We start from the raw sequence: 12,243 nt of genomic DNA on the forward strand, positions 1-12,243 counted from the left end.
GGGTTATTTATGACACACTTCCAATTTCTACAACAAATGAGACAATGATCTTACAGACAACGGTCTCCTCCGCTGCAAACCCTGATTCATTCTCCAGGCAGGTCCTGGGGGGAAAAAAAATAAAGCAAGCTAACATGAGATCCTTTAAATAATATCTCTCTGAAAGCATCTGGAGCTGTGCTGGGGTTGAATTAGCCATCTTGATTCCTAACCTTTGACGTGTGAATAATCTTTTAGTATAGCATGTTCTCCTAGTGTAGTTTTAAGACTGTAATATTTATTATTACGTATTACAAAGCAACTAGAATGTTGTTTTAATATAGTTCTAAGATTGTAATATATATTACAAATGCCTCCTTTTTAGGGGCTCCCTGGCTAGCATCCTCCATCCTGACTTTGTCTGGCCCACACCCAGGGAGCAGCTTGGTGTACCCCGCTACACAACAGAAACGTGGGCTTGTTTGTCCCCTCCTGCTGACACCAGGGTAGTTGGAAAGGTGTAGGTGGGACTGTATTACCTAAAGCCCAACCTTGTACTGGAAAGTCCTTTGTTGGTGAGGAGAGCATGGACCCTCCACCACAAGGTCAACTCAGGTGGCTCTCCCTGTGTGTCTTCGAGGTCCTAATGTCAATATGAGACATTATGACATTTCCTAAAGAGGAAAATGGTTTGTCTTTACAATCCTTAGATACTCTCCAATGGGATTTGTCTGTCTGTTGACTATGGAAGGAGGTTGTTTCAGCCTTGTCCTCACCGTGCTATGTCAGATGAGACTTAGTTGCACTCCAGGCAGCAAAACTCGGGTGACCCATCCTCACGTCCCTGTCTGTGATCAGCCTGAGAAAGAACCAAGCTGTTTCAGCAGCTGCAAGTTTATCTCAAAATTCAGGTGGAAGCAGACTCTTTACATTGAAAATATGGGTGAAGCTTGGCAATGCTAAAGTAGGTAGAAGCCCAGTCATACAGGGGACAGCAGTGGGCAGCCATCACCCCCAAGAGGGACAGCGGGGCCACCCAACACCACAGCACCAGTGTGCTGTGGTCTGTGGTGATTTATGGGGTTAGATCTAAAAGGTCTGTAGTCCTTTTTTGACCATCCTGCCTGTGTGGTGCTTCCACGCTGCTCTGCCGGGCTTAACATGGATTGCTCCAGGGAAGAAACCACGTAACGGTGAGACAAAACCAGTGAGCACTGTAGATCCTCCTGTCTCCTCCTGGCCCATTATCTATCTGCCACGTGTCCAGGGTGTCAGGGCGCAGGCTGTGAAGCTGCAGAGAGGAGGGGAAGGGGATACCAGCTTGACTTCAGGTCTGTGCCAGTCTGGCCAAAGTGACTACTGAGCTACAGCTAGGACAGTCTCCATCTCTGGAGACATTTCAAACCCCCTGGACACGTTCCTGTGCAACCTGCTCTGGGTGACCCTGCTCTGGCAGGGGGTTGGACTGGATGATCTCCAGAGGTCCCTTCCAACCCCTGTCATTCTGTGATTCTGTGACAACTGTTCCTGGTCTGTCTGCAAGCCCCATCGGCTCTCCATGTTGGCTTTTAGCCTTTGCTGTCACTGTGGTACTTTAGTTTCTGTTTGAGGTGAAAATACATTACTTGGGGGCTTTTATTCTCTCCTCTCACCTTGTCCTCATTTTTACTGGTTTAATGCAGGCTGGTCCCTCAAGGGTCCTGCTTATGTCTTCTATCCTGTGAAAACAATGCGATGAGGAGCATTAGCTCTGCCATAGCTTGTTGCAGAGAAGGCAGCAGTGATGCTTGATGGGAAAAAATAAATCCAGCACATGAGCAGAGGACCGTATGAGTCAACAGACAGGAGACAGAAAGGCCAAGGTGGTGCCTGGAGAGCCATTGCAGCGTAGGCTGCTGTCTTTGCTGGATGGGAAGGTGGTCATGCATATACCATGGGTTGTTCTCATCCAGTGAGATTGTGCAGGAAGCAAAGATGAGAAGAGGTGATGTTTGGTTGAGTGGGAAGGCTTCCCAACCAAGCAGCTGTGAGCCAGAGCTTGAGGTTTGTATCTGGCATGGGTTTTCCTTCTCCAGCAGCAAGCAGCTGCCTACCAGGAGAGAAGATACTCTCTGGCTCAGATATAGGGGCTTACTCCAGGGATGGGATGGTCCGTGGATGGCATCCTCTGAGGTCCCTTCTGGATGTCATCTGTGAAAACCATACTCGGGGTACATGCCACCTGCGTGTATATCTTTCATTAATATAACACTAGCCATTTGAAAAACTTCAAATGCTTTCCAAGTGCTAACAAAGGAAGTTTCAAACAACCCCACCAGGAATTACTGCTGTGCGTTGTCCTCATTTCACAGATTAGGAAACCGAGGAACAGAAAGCTGGTGATTATTCTTCTGGTCAGACACATGTGAGCATGGATGGATCTCTCCTGGCTTGATCCCTCGTTTAGGTAACAAAGACGGTACCTTCCTTCTCCCTCCCCCATGGATCGTTTCAGGATATGGGCAGGAAGGGATGTTCTCCAAACGTGTATTTGTGCAGCACATCACACTGGGGGGACCTGCTGTGGGTGAGCCTTTACATAGTCCCTGTAATATGTTTTAAGAAATCCTGGCTGTCTAATTTTGTCACTCTGTAAGGGGGTTTCTTGTGCAGTAGTGCATCCAACACCTGGTTATAAATGTTCTGAGCTCTTCCAGGGAAATCCTTAGGGTTTTTTAAAGCAGTTTCTCCTCTAACGCTTTATTGCTGGTGAATTTGGGCTGTGAAGAATGGGAAACTTTGCCTGACTCTGCAGTTTCTCTCCCTTCTCACTTTGGTCCTGCATACAAATGCGGCAGGTCCCTGGGGAGCAGCCAAGACTGCACCACTCAGCCCGGGTGGTTGGCAGCACCGCGTAAATGTCACGTGTACACCTCTGCTATTGCACAGAGAGGCTGCAATCCCATCTCTCCTCTTCCTGGGGCTTTTCTCTCCTTCCCTGAATGTAAAGACAAGCACTGGGGGCATCTTTGCCTCTTGAGGACACGTGGATTGACACCACCAGTGGAGTGGAAGACCTTGGCTCCCCTAATTCCCCACTCAGCCCCTCTGTGGGTCTGTGGCAGGCTATCTCCAGTGGTGATTGGATTTTGTGAAACATGGGGCACCATCTTGAGTTGCTGAACCCATCGAGGAGAGGGAGCTCATCCATTCCTAGGGTCAACTGTAAGATTGCAGTCGGTTGTTTATAAGATAAAAATACTCAAATGTGTGATTAGTCTGAAGAAGTTCTGTATTTTTGTGTATTCATTCAGTTTGTGGGCTTTAGTCTCAGTCAAAGTTTGCCAGAGTGGAAACTTTTCCGAGTGCCACCACGAAAAGGGCACAAGAATTATCGTCTTCCTAGTGGTCCCACACAGATCTCAAGCTTGGCTTCTTTGACCTCCCTTGCCAACCTGGGTGTGAAAGCTCAGCAGAACCTGCTTGAACTAATCTGCTGCTCTGTTCCTCTCTTTCAGCAGCTCGGAGCAGAGATGGACAAGATACTGGAAGCTGTGGTGATGTCCTCATACCCTAACAATGTGAAGCAAGGGCTTGTGAGGCGCGTCATTGAGGCAGCGAAGCAGCCCATGGACAGCGAGCAATGTTGGTCCATGCTGGAGCTGTCTACCAAGCTTTATCTCACGGGGGACACCAAGTATAAAAGAGAGATAGGGAAAGAGGTTTTGGAGGTCTACGGCCACTACCACCCGGAGGAATTTGAGGAGTTCTTCAATGTCCGCTTCCTGCTGAGTCTCCTTCAGGAAGGCTATGGACCTCTGGGGAAGAGAAGCCATTATGTACTTGATTATATTCAGTTAGGACTGCAGTTTGTCTTGGAAAGCCCATCAGCAAACAGCATCTTCAGCTTATTGAGGATTGAGGTGCTCCGGAAAGTCTGCGAGAGGCCCAGCCCCAAGCAGTGTGCGAAGATCAGCAAACTCTTAACCCAGCATCCTCAGTGCATTCCCACGGGCAAACATCAGGTCTTGTTTTGTCAGCAGCTGATCCGGTGCATCGGGCAGTTCCAGTGCGTCTCCGAGGGGGAAGAGGACATCATGGAGTTTTTGGAGCAGGTAAACAAAGTGAGCGGTCTGCTGCAGAGGATCTGGAGGACTCAGACTTCAGCCATCCTGCCCTCATTGAAGGAGCTGTTCACTATCATTTCTTCAACAGGTAATTAAAAAAAAGGAGAAAAAAAAAAAGGCTGAGAATGTAAATGTTGGCCCTGATGAAGTCAAATTTTATTAGTTTGATGTCTTGCATGGTTCTCATCAACTCATTGTAGGTTGTTTTGTTGGACTCGATGATCTCAAAGGTCCTTTCCAACCATGAAGATTCTATGACTCTAGGATTCTAACTCCAGAAATGCAGCACAGCTGAAATATAATAAACAAATGTCCTTAAAAATTACCCAGGGCTTTAAGCTAGGAAAACAATATCCCCTGGAACCATACAGAGTCTGTACCCAGGAGTTCTTAACTGGGTTGAAATATTTGCAGCAAAAGTTTGTTTGTTCAGCACTTCCCAGCATCAGCTGGGTTTAATGGAAAGCAACTTACCTGCAGTAGGTTAGAGTGGGACTTGAAAGCTTTTAGAAATGTCGCTCTCTATGGCTGACTTGATGGGACCTCACAACCTGATTCTTACCAGAAACCTAGGGTAAAGCTAAGGAGTTATTTCTCACTGACCTAGAAGTAGGAAGCCTTACTATCTCTCTGGAGGGTGGTCGTATCTTAAGATGGGACAGAAAATGTTTATCCAACTTCTGGGGCCTTTAGATTATTACAGAAGGTCTCAGAAGATTTTTTGAGGTACTGGCGACGTGAAAGGCTGGACTCTCTGCCAGCAGGTGAGCTCCTGCTCCAGCTATTCCTAAGCCCAGAACGAGATGGGTTTTTCAGTGGCCCCTGTATGAAAGCCTCACCCTTTGGAAGACGCTCCAGGCAGGCAAACCTGCAGTTCCATCCCATTGCAATTATTTGCAGTACTTAGTATAAGAGCTCACAGAGGAAATTTGGGACTCAAGGTTGGGCCAAGAACGTTCTTGTGCTTTGGGCTGTATATGGTTTTATGCAACAGCCCAACTGCTACGATCCAACCTCGTTACGTGCTACACTCGGATTTGGGGAATTGTCCTCCTAGCACACCTAAATGTGAACTCCACATTGCTCATTTACACCAGCTGACTATCGGCTCCATTTACGTAGGCAGCAATGATCTGGCTTTTAGAGACAAGAAATGACCTCATGTGCCTGGTTTTCCTGGCAACTAACATCTTCATTGCTGGCGCTCATCCATGTCTTGCAGAGGAGCAGGAAGCACCATCCAACGCCTTGGCCAGCGTGGTCCAATTTGTCCCTCTGGAGCTCATGGATGGCGTCATAAGAAACCTAACCAACGATGACAGCATCACCGATGTGCAAATGATGACGGCCATTGGCAGGTAGGAGAAGCTACAATAGTGAACATCATTCTCAGTTTGGAAAAAAACCTGCCCCAAAGCTTCACTCGGTTCCTCTGCGTGGTTTTATCCCAACCAGTTTGTCTGGTGCTGTCTAGTGAGGAGTGTGTGGGGAAAAGGGGAATTTTTGGATCCTTCCTTCCAGCCCTAAGGGCCTAGAGAACTAGAATAAAGACTTTTTATTTATTAATTTATTATTATTTTAATTTTATTATTACTAATAAAATAATAGTAATAATAAAAATTATTACTAATATTATTTATTATTATTATTATTTGGTTGGTTTATTTTTTCTTAGAAATAAGTAGTGTTGTGGGATGCTCAACATAAAATATCTTGAAGAGTTTTGATTTTTTTCCAGAAGCTGTTGAGGGCCTTTTCTTCACAAAGATTTCCTTTACAGAATTTTATGTTGATCCCCGTCTCCCTTCAGAAGAACATCATCTTAAATCACCAGTCACAGCTAAAAATCTTGGAGAGGGAGGTACGCCCAGCTGTTTCAATGATCCCATCTTGACCTTGTCAGATGAATGGGATGCTGCTGGTCTGGATCTTGGTACTGTACAACGTTTATCCCTGCCCTCTGTGCAGGCAGAGTCAATGGAGACATCAAGGCATGATGAAGAGTAGTGGGTGAAATACTACCTGACATAGTAGACCTGGTCTTTGCAGAGCCAGTGCCCTCCTTGGCATCACCAGATCATCCTTGCACACTTGTGTCCAAGTCCTGCAGCTCTTCTGTGCTCCAGTGCCTTGCTCCAGACCTGCTTAGGAGCTTCTTCAACCCGTGCTTGCCTTAGAGCTTTCCATTTAAAAGGGTGACGTTCACATGCAGTAGCACACACACAACCCAAGAGAGCTGCTGTGACTTGATTTCACTGGAGACATCTCTTTTCCTCTTCTTATTACAGGATTTGTGTCCTGCCCCCTGATAAGGTTACATGACTGAAACACACGTTATTCCTAATGGGAACTTTATGGATGCAGAAAGAGGTTGCTTCTTTTTGACTTGCTGGAGAAGGTGATGGTTTTCCCAGAGTCCAGAGGAACCCAAGAGAAAAAATGAAGTTATCGGTTCAGTTCTTAACCCGCTTCTCCATCTTTTTCTCCTTCTGGGAACCTGCTGCTGCGAGCTCCAGGCGATAAATCCTCTAAAAGCACCAGTGTCTAAATATAGAGGTTGCAAAATCAGTTGCATCATTCTTCAAAACATTCTTTGTCACGCAGAAGGATGAGTAAATGATTACTCAGAGTTAGCCAAACATTAAGCAGAGCCTGCAAAATGTAATTAGGAGCACTTAGGAGAAATGCGGAAGTTTTGGCGGCGTGTTTATGGCAAACTGGTGCCCCAGGGAACTGCGCGGCTGTTGGCCGTTCAATGAGTGTGTGCTCCGTGCCTAGAAAATCAAAGAAAATGTACAAGTTGAACGGATCTTTCAGCTTCGGCTCCCTGACAAACCGGTCGCATAGAGAATTCTCTTCCTCCAAAGCCTGAGTTTGGGAGTTAGTAGCAGGGGATTAAACCGGGCGCGGGGTGGAGCTTCTGATCAAGCGTTTAAAGAACAAATAGTGGTAAAAAAAAGCAAGCCTGGCACCTGGTGGTGTAAATGTACACCACAATCTTTTTTAGAGAGTAAATTTCTTTTAGAGTTTGTCTCTTTTCAGATAAACTCTATTAGAGTGTATCCACGATTTCAGAAGTACTCACTGATTTGTTGTGTTAATTTTTTTTTTTTTTCCTGGGGGTGGATCTGTTTCAAAGGGCCCAGGTCCAGATGAAGAAGACATCTGCCATCGTGCAGCAGTGCAGGCACTTGCTACCTCTGGAAATCAGGATCTGAGCTTTTAAAAGTTTAGCATACCAAATCAATGGCTCCTTTGGAAAAGCAGGGCCTTGGCTTCCAAAACATTTGTGGATCTTGCAATGTGGAAAGCGCAATGTGGATTTAAAATGTAATTTCTTCCTACGTGTAGCAACACGGGCAGGCAGCAGGCAGGACTGTAACAGCAACTAATGTTGGTAAAAAATAGCTTAAAGGTTATTTTATGCCCGTGTAAATGAGGATAGGGTGATCTCTGGATCCATCTCCCTGCTTTATAGGCATTGACATTACAGACCCCTTCCATGAATGTTCAACTACACTCCTCAAAGCAGGAAAGGCTTTTGCTCCCAGTGCTCTTCTTTCATAGCTGTTCCACCGTTGGGTTGCTTTAATGGTTCGAATCTCTCTTTTAATAGTCAACCTACATATATTTCTGGCCATCTTATAGTTCATCTGCTCTTATGCCAGCGTAAATAGCTCTTTGCCTTCCCTGGTGTTTATTCCTTCAATGTATGCAGGCAGAGCAGCCCCTTTCCATTTCTGCTTCCCCGTGGCTGTGCTACACAAGCCGGCTTGTTTTAAGCTTTTCTCGCAGGAAAAGTTCTTCATTTCCCTGATCACCTTAACAGGCTTTTCCAACACCTGCTCCCACTTCAGTTCATTTGTCTTGGACATGGATGGTGAGGTTTGTGCGCCATGTTCCAGGTGCGGTTCATCATGGCCTTAGACAACAGCTTGAGAGGTCATTGTTTTGACATAGAAAACACCTTTTCTTTTGCACCACAGCATGGTGCTGGTCTTTTCCATGGCTACTGTTACACTGAGAACTCATAGTCACCCGGTGTCTGGCTGGTCGTCTTCAAGCAGATGAATTACTGTCATGTAGCATCCATTTCTTGTGCCTTACATGCATTTTGGATTGATGTATTTCCTCCCCGTTCTACATTTCAAAGCCTCAGGGCCTTCCTCGTGATACCTTGATCCTCCTCTTGTGTTGATGATGCCTCCCAGCTTTGCATCATCACAAATTTCACAGCCATGTTCAGGATGTTTGTGCTACCATCATTAGATTCCAAAGAACATTGCTTGTAACCTCCTCGCAGACAGCCAGTCAGATATGATCTGCTTCTGCCCTTTGACTAGAAATTCATATATCGTGACAAACATGACTTTGGCATCTATGGTAATCCCCTGGTGCATGCTAGAGAGGTGGGTGCTGACCTCTTCTCCCAGGTGAATAATGACAGGACCAGAGGAAATGGTCTGAAGCTGCGGCAGGGGAGGTTTAGATTATACATTAGGAAGAATTTCTTGACTGCAAGAGTGGTGAAGCACTGGAACAGCCTGCCCAGGGAGGTGGTTGAGTCACCATCCCTAGAGGTATTTAAGAAACGTCTAGATTTGGCGCTTCAGGGCATGCACTAGTGGCAGAGATTGTAGGTTGGTGGGTTTTTTTGTATATGTATGGTTGGACTCGATGATCTCAAAGGTCCTTTCCAACCATGAAGATTCTATGATCCCTTCGCCCCAGGTATCCCCTCATTGCCTGTCTCCATTATAGGAACTGTCTTCCTATTCTTCCCACGTAAATCACCATGCCAAAGTTAATAGAGTCATTAAAACTCACCAGAGTTGAATTTTACATGATGGCAATCACCACCTTCTCTTGCTCAGAGTTCACGAGCTCTTCATGTTTCAGTTTCATATCAATTGTTGTTGCTCTCGTTTCCACTCTTGAATCTTTTATCTGCCCCCTCTTTGTCACCCTGATCAATTCCTTCCTCTTGCTGAAAACAGAGGCAGAGGATGTGTTTAGTTTGGAAGTCACATCTAGAGGCCGAATCATATCTTTAATCACCATCACATCCTCTGTATACAGTGATTGCATGGCTTTCCTTATTCTCCTCTGATGCAAATGTCTGTGGAAGTTTTTTTGGTATTTACTTACTTATCCAACTTGGCTTGACTTTTGGTATTTCTCAACATCCCAACATATTCTGCCCTTCAAACTTTCTTTACTGGCTAGCCTTTTATTTGTCCAGTTCCGTGTAGACTTCACTTATTCCTGCGCTTTGCCTTGTGGTGGTTAGTTATCTGTGTTCCCTTCATATATTTTGCATAAGACACAGACTGATAAGGAAAAGGGACTGATAGTTGGACTGAGGTGGGAGACTGAAGATCCAGGATATCTTCAAATCAAAGGTACTGAAATGGTAAGCAAAGTTTGACCCTTGGAGATCCCAGGCCTTAGTTACTTCCCATTTTTGTTTAACATTAAATTTAAAATGAAAGGACCTGTCATCACGCAGTCTGAGGTTATTTTTTTTATGAGTGACTTCTGTGAAGTACTTACTACTTGCAGAAACATGACAACATTTTGGTTGAGTGGCTATAGAAGCAATTTGTTAGCTGTGACATTCGGGAATATCTGGCTTCTATTAGAGTTACCAGTTTTTGGCTGGGTTTTTTTAATGTGTTTTTGGACATGGTCCACACAGAGAATTTAAAGTTCTGAATCTGAGCGTTTTTTCCTTACCAGTAACAATGCAGAGATCATACCAGTATCAGTTGTTCTCTAACAGCGACAATGCAGAGACCTCAGTCAACACCTCATGCAGATACAGATATCCATCACTACCCCTTTAGATCGCCTTATGATTCTTTGAAAACAGAGGTTGTCCTTCTACTGTCTCCTCTGGAAGATATATTAGGAAACCCACAAAACAGAGCTATGGTATATAGAACACCATATTGGTGTTAAAAACTCCAACGCAAGTTGACTGAAATTAGTGGAAGAAACACCCGCTTTCTTCTATGGATTTGGATCAGGTCCTCTGATGAGCCACAGTGCGCTGATGACATTGGGGTAATTCAGCTTCAGGCTCTGGTGTGCTTTGAGTAACGTGTGAAATGCCTCATGTGGAGCCCACCTCTTACTTGGTCATCCCACTGACTGGACACAAATTTGGAGGAGGTTTAACCCAGAGCAGAGCTTGGGTTTCACGATATGTGCATTAAATTTACTTTAAGAGTTTGTATTTCATTTCAGGATGATCGACTGGGTGTCGTGGCCCCTGGGAAAGAACATAGACAAGTGGATCATTGCTCTGCTGAAGGGTTTGGCTGCAGTGAAAAAGTTCAGCATCTTGATTGAAGTTACTCTTTCGAAAATTGAAAAGGTCAGTGGGCTCTTTTAAAGACGAATGTGAACAGCAGACTTCTTGCACTGGAGATATCTTCTTGCCTCTCAACCGAATGAGGATGAGGTGTGAATTGAGATGTACTGAAAAGAGAAAAGGGGTTTTGATGGGACCGTTGTGCCCCCTGCACCCTCTGCAAATGCTGCATCGCTGTGCATGGGGTGGTGGGCTGATGCCATTTTGCGACTGGGAATGGTGCTCTCCAGAACAACCTGCAGTTCTTTAGGTCTTGGTTTGCAGAGGTACTGATGTCTTAAAGGTTATGAAATAAAACAGGCCGAGGATTTTCAAGCTGACCAGTTTTCTTACCAAACTATAGACTCTTGTTCAACCTGCCTTTGGGAATGTGACATGCTCTCCTTCAACTGTGCCTGGATCAGTGCTGGTTGGCATGGGCAAAATACATACCAGTGAGCATGTTAACAGTCTACACAGTCGCAGGTCAGGTTTAAAGCCGGTGCCCTGGCCATAGTTCATTTACTAGTGTAGATAAAGTCCCCTCTGCCATTGCCATCACCTGTTTCGGCAGCGAGTACTTTCTGCTCTCTGAAAACCATGTGGTGTTAGGGAATATGGTGTAGGGGAGAACTTTGTAGAGTGGGGTTGATGGTTGGACTTGATGATCCCAAGGGTCTTTTCCAATCTAAATGATTCTATGGTTCGATGATTCTATGTGGCCAAATGCTGAAGTTGGTTGCCACTTCAAAAACATTTTCCATGCTGTGATCCTGCTGTTCACTCCTTCATAAGACGGGGATAACACCTGCCTGAGCCTCCAGTGGATGTCACTGTAGAAGCTACCAATACCGTAATTATCAGTATCGGAACATTATCAATAACTGCATTTATCCCTGTGATCCCCCACAGGCATTGCGCAATGGGAGAGTAGCCAAGCATCTCTGGCTTTTCTTTATCTTACCTTTTGTTGTTAATGCATAGGAAAGGGACACAGCCCTTAAAATAACATGCGATTCTTGGAGACTCTCGGAAGTATGGTCTGAAAGGGGTAGAGGGCATTGCCAAACATGCCATTTTCTGTAAAGTAGGATAAACATCATTACTTAGCCTTTGAAAAGGGCCTTTGCTCTCTATCTCTTCTCCTGAAAGGTTGGTGATAAAGTTGCAAATGTCACACAATAAGAGGCACGTTTTGGAAAGTATAGCATCGCTCTGTGCTTGCACGGCCTCGTCCATCAGGAGGTATTGAGGCGCAGCGGTGTTACAGAGCTCTGCACCTCGCTGTGCCAGGCGTTGCACAGGCCTGAAAAAGTGAGGATCACCCACACGGTATTTTTAGGATGCCCTGAGGCCATGCTCTGGACAAGAGATGACCCTGGAGGACTGGCTGTAGGCTGCTTGCTTTGACATCTAGTGTGGAGTAGGGACAGACCAGTAGCCGTGGTAGATGCCCAGTGCCTCTCTCCTGTTGGCTTCTTCTCATGCGTGTTGTGGTGCCATCCTGACTTCTCGTTTGTTTTTTGTTTTTTTTTTTTTTTCTCCCTCACCAGGTCTTCTCCAAATTGCTGTACCCCATCGTGAGAGAGGGGGCTTTGTCCGTCCTGCAGTACATGCTGCTGAGCTTCCAGCACTCCCACGAGGCATTTCACTTGGTAAGGCTGTGCCTGGCACTTGGATGAGGGCATCACCCTGACTGTAACTATGCCATTGGGCAACATGGATGGGAGGGAGCCTAAGGTGCCGAGATATCGGGGGATATTTCCTTCATCTGCTTGATTTCACTGAGTGCTGTAAACCCAA

The 12,243-nt window shown here is 45.6% G+C and overlaps 1 protein-coding gene across 3 annotated transcripts in view; it reads left to right on the forward strand.

Moving 5' to 3' along the window:
* The window catches only part of USP35 (ubiquitin specific peptidase 35), a 31,432-nt gene that overhangs the window by 8,761 nt on the left and 10,428 nt on the right, over positions 1-12,243 (forward strand). Inside the window, exons 2-6 of one of the 3 annotated variants that reach the window (XM_074572349.1) lie at positions 2,331-2,425; positions 3,477-4,173; positions 5,308-5,443; positions 10,335-10,464; positions 11,994-12,095. In XM_074572349.1, the coding sequence (XP_074428450.1) occupies positions 3,492-4,173; positions 5,308-5,443; positions 10,335-10,464; positions 11,994-12,095 (1,050 nt within the window). In that variant the 5' untranslated portion in view covers positions 2,331-2,425; positions 3,477-3,491. The remainder of the gene's footprint in view (positions 1-2,330; positions 2,426-3,476; positions 4,174-5,307; positions 5,444-10,334; positions 10,465-11,993; positions 12,096-12,243) is intronic. The other 2 variants (XM_074572348.1, XM_074572347.1) reach the window with 2 other exon arrangements.

Source organism: Larus michahellis, chromosome 1, assembly GCF_964199755.1.
Source record: "Larus michahellis chromosome 1, bLarMic1.1, whole genome shotgun sequence".
In the NCBI taxonomy this organism is placed as follows: domain Eukaryota; kingdom Metazoa; phylum Chordata; class Aves; order Charadriiformes; family Laridae; genus Larus; species Larus michahellis.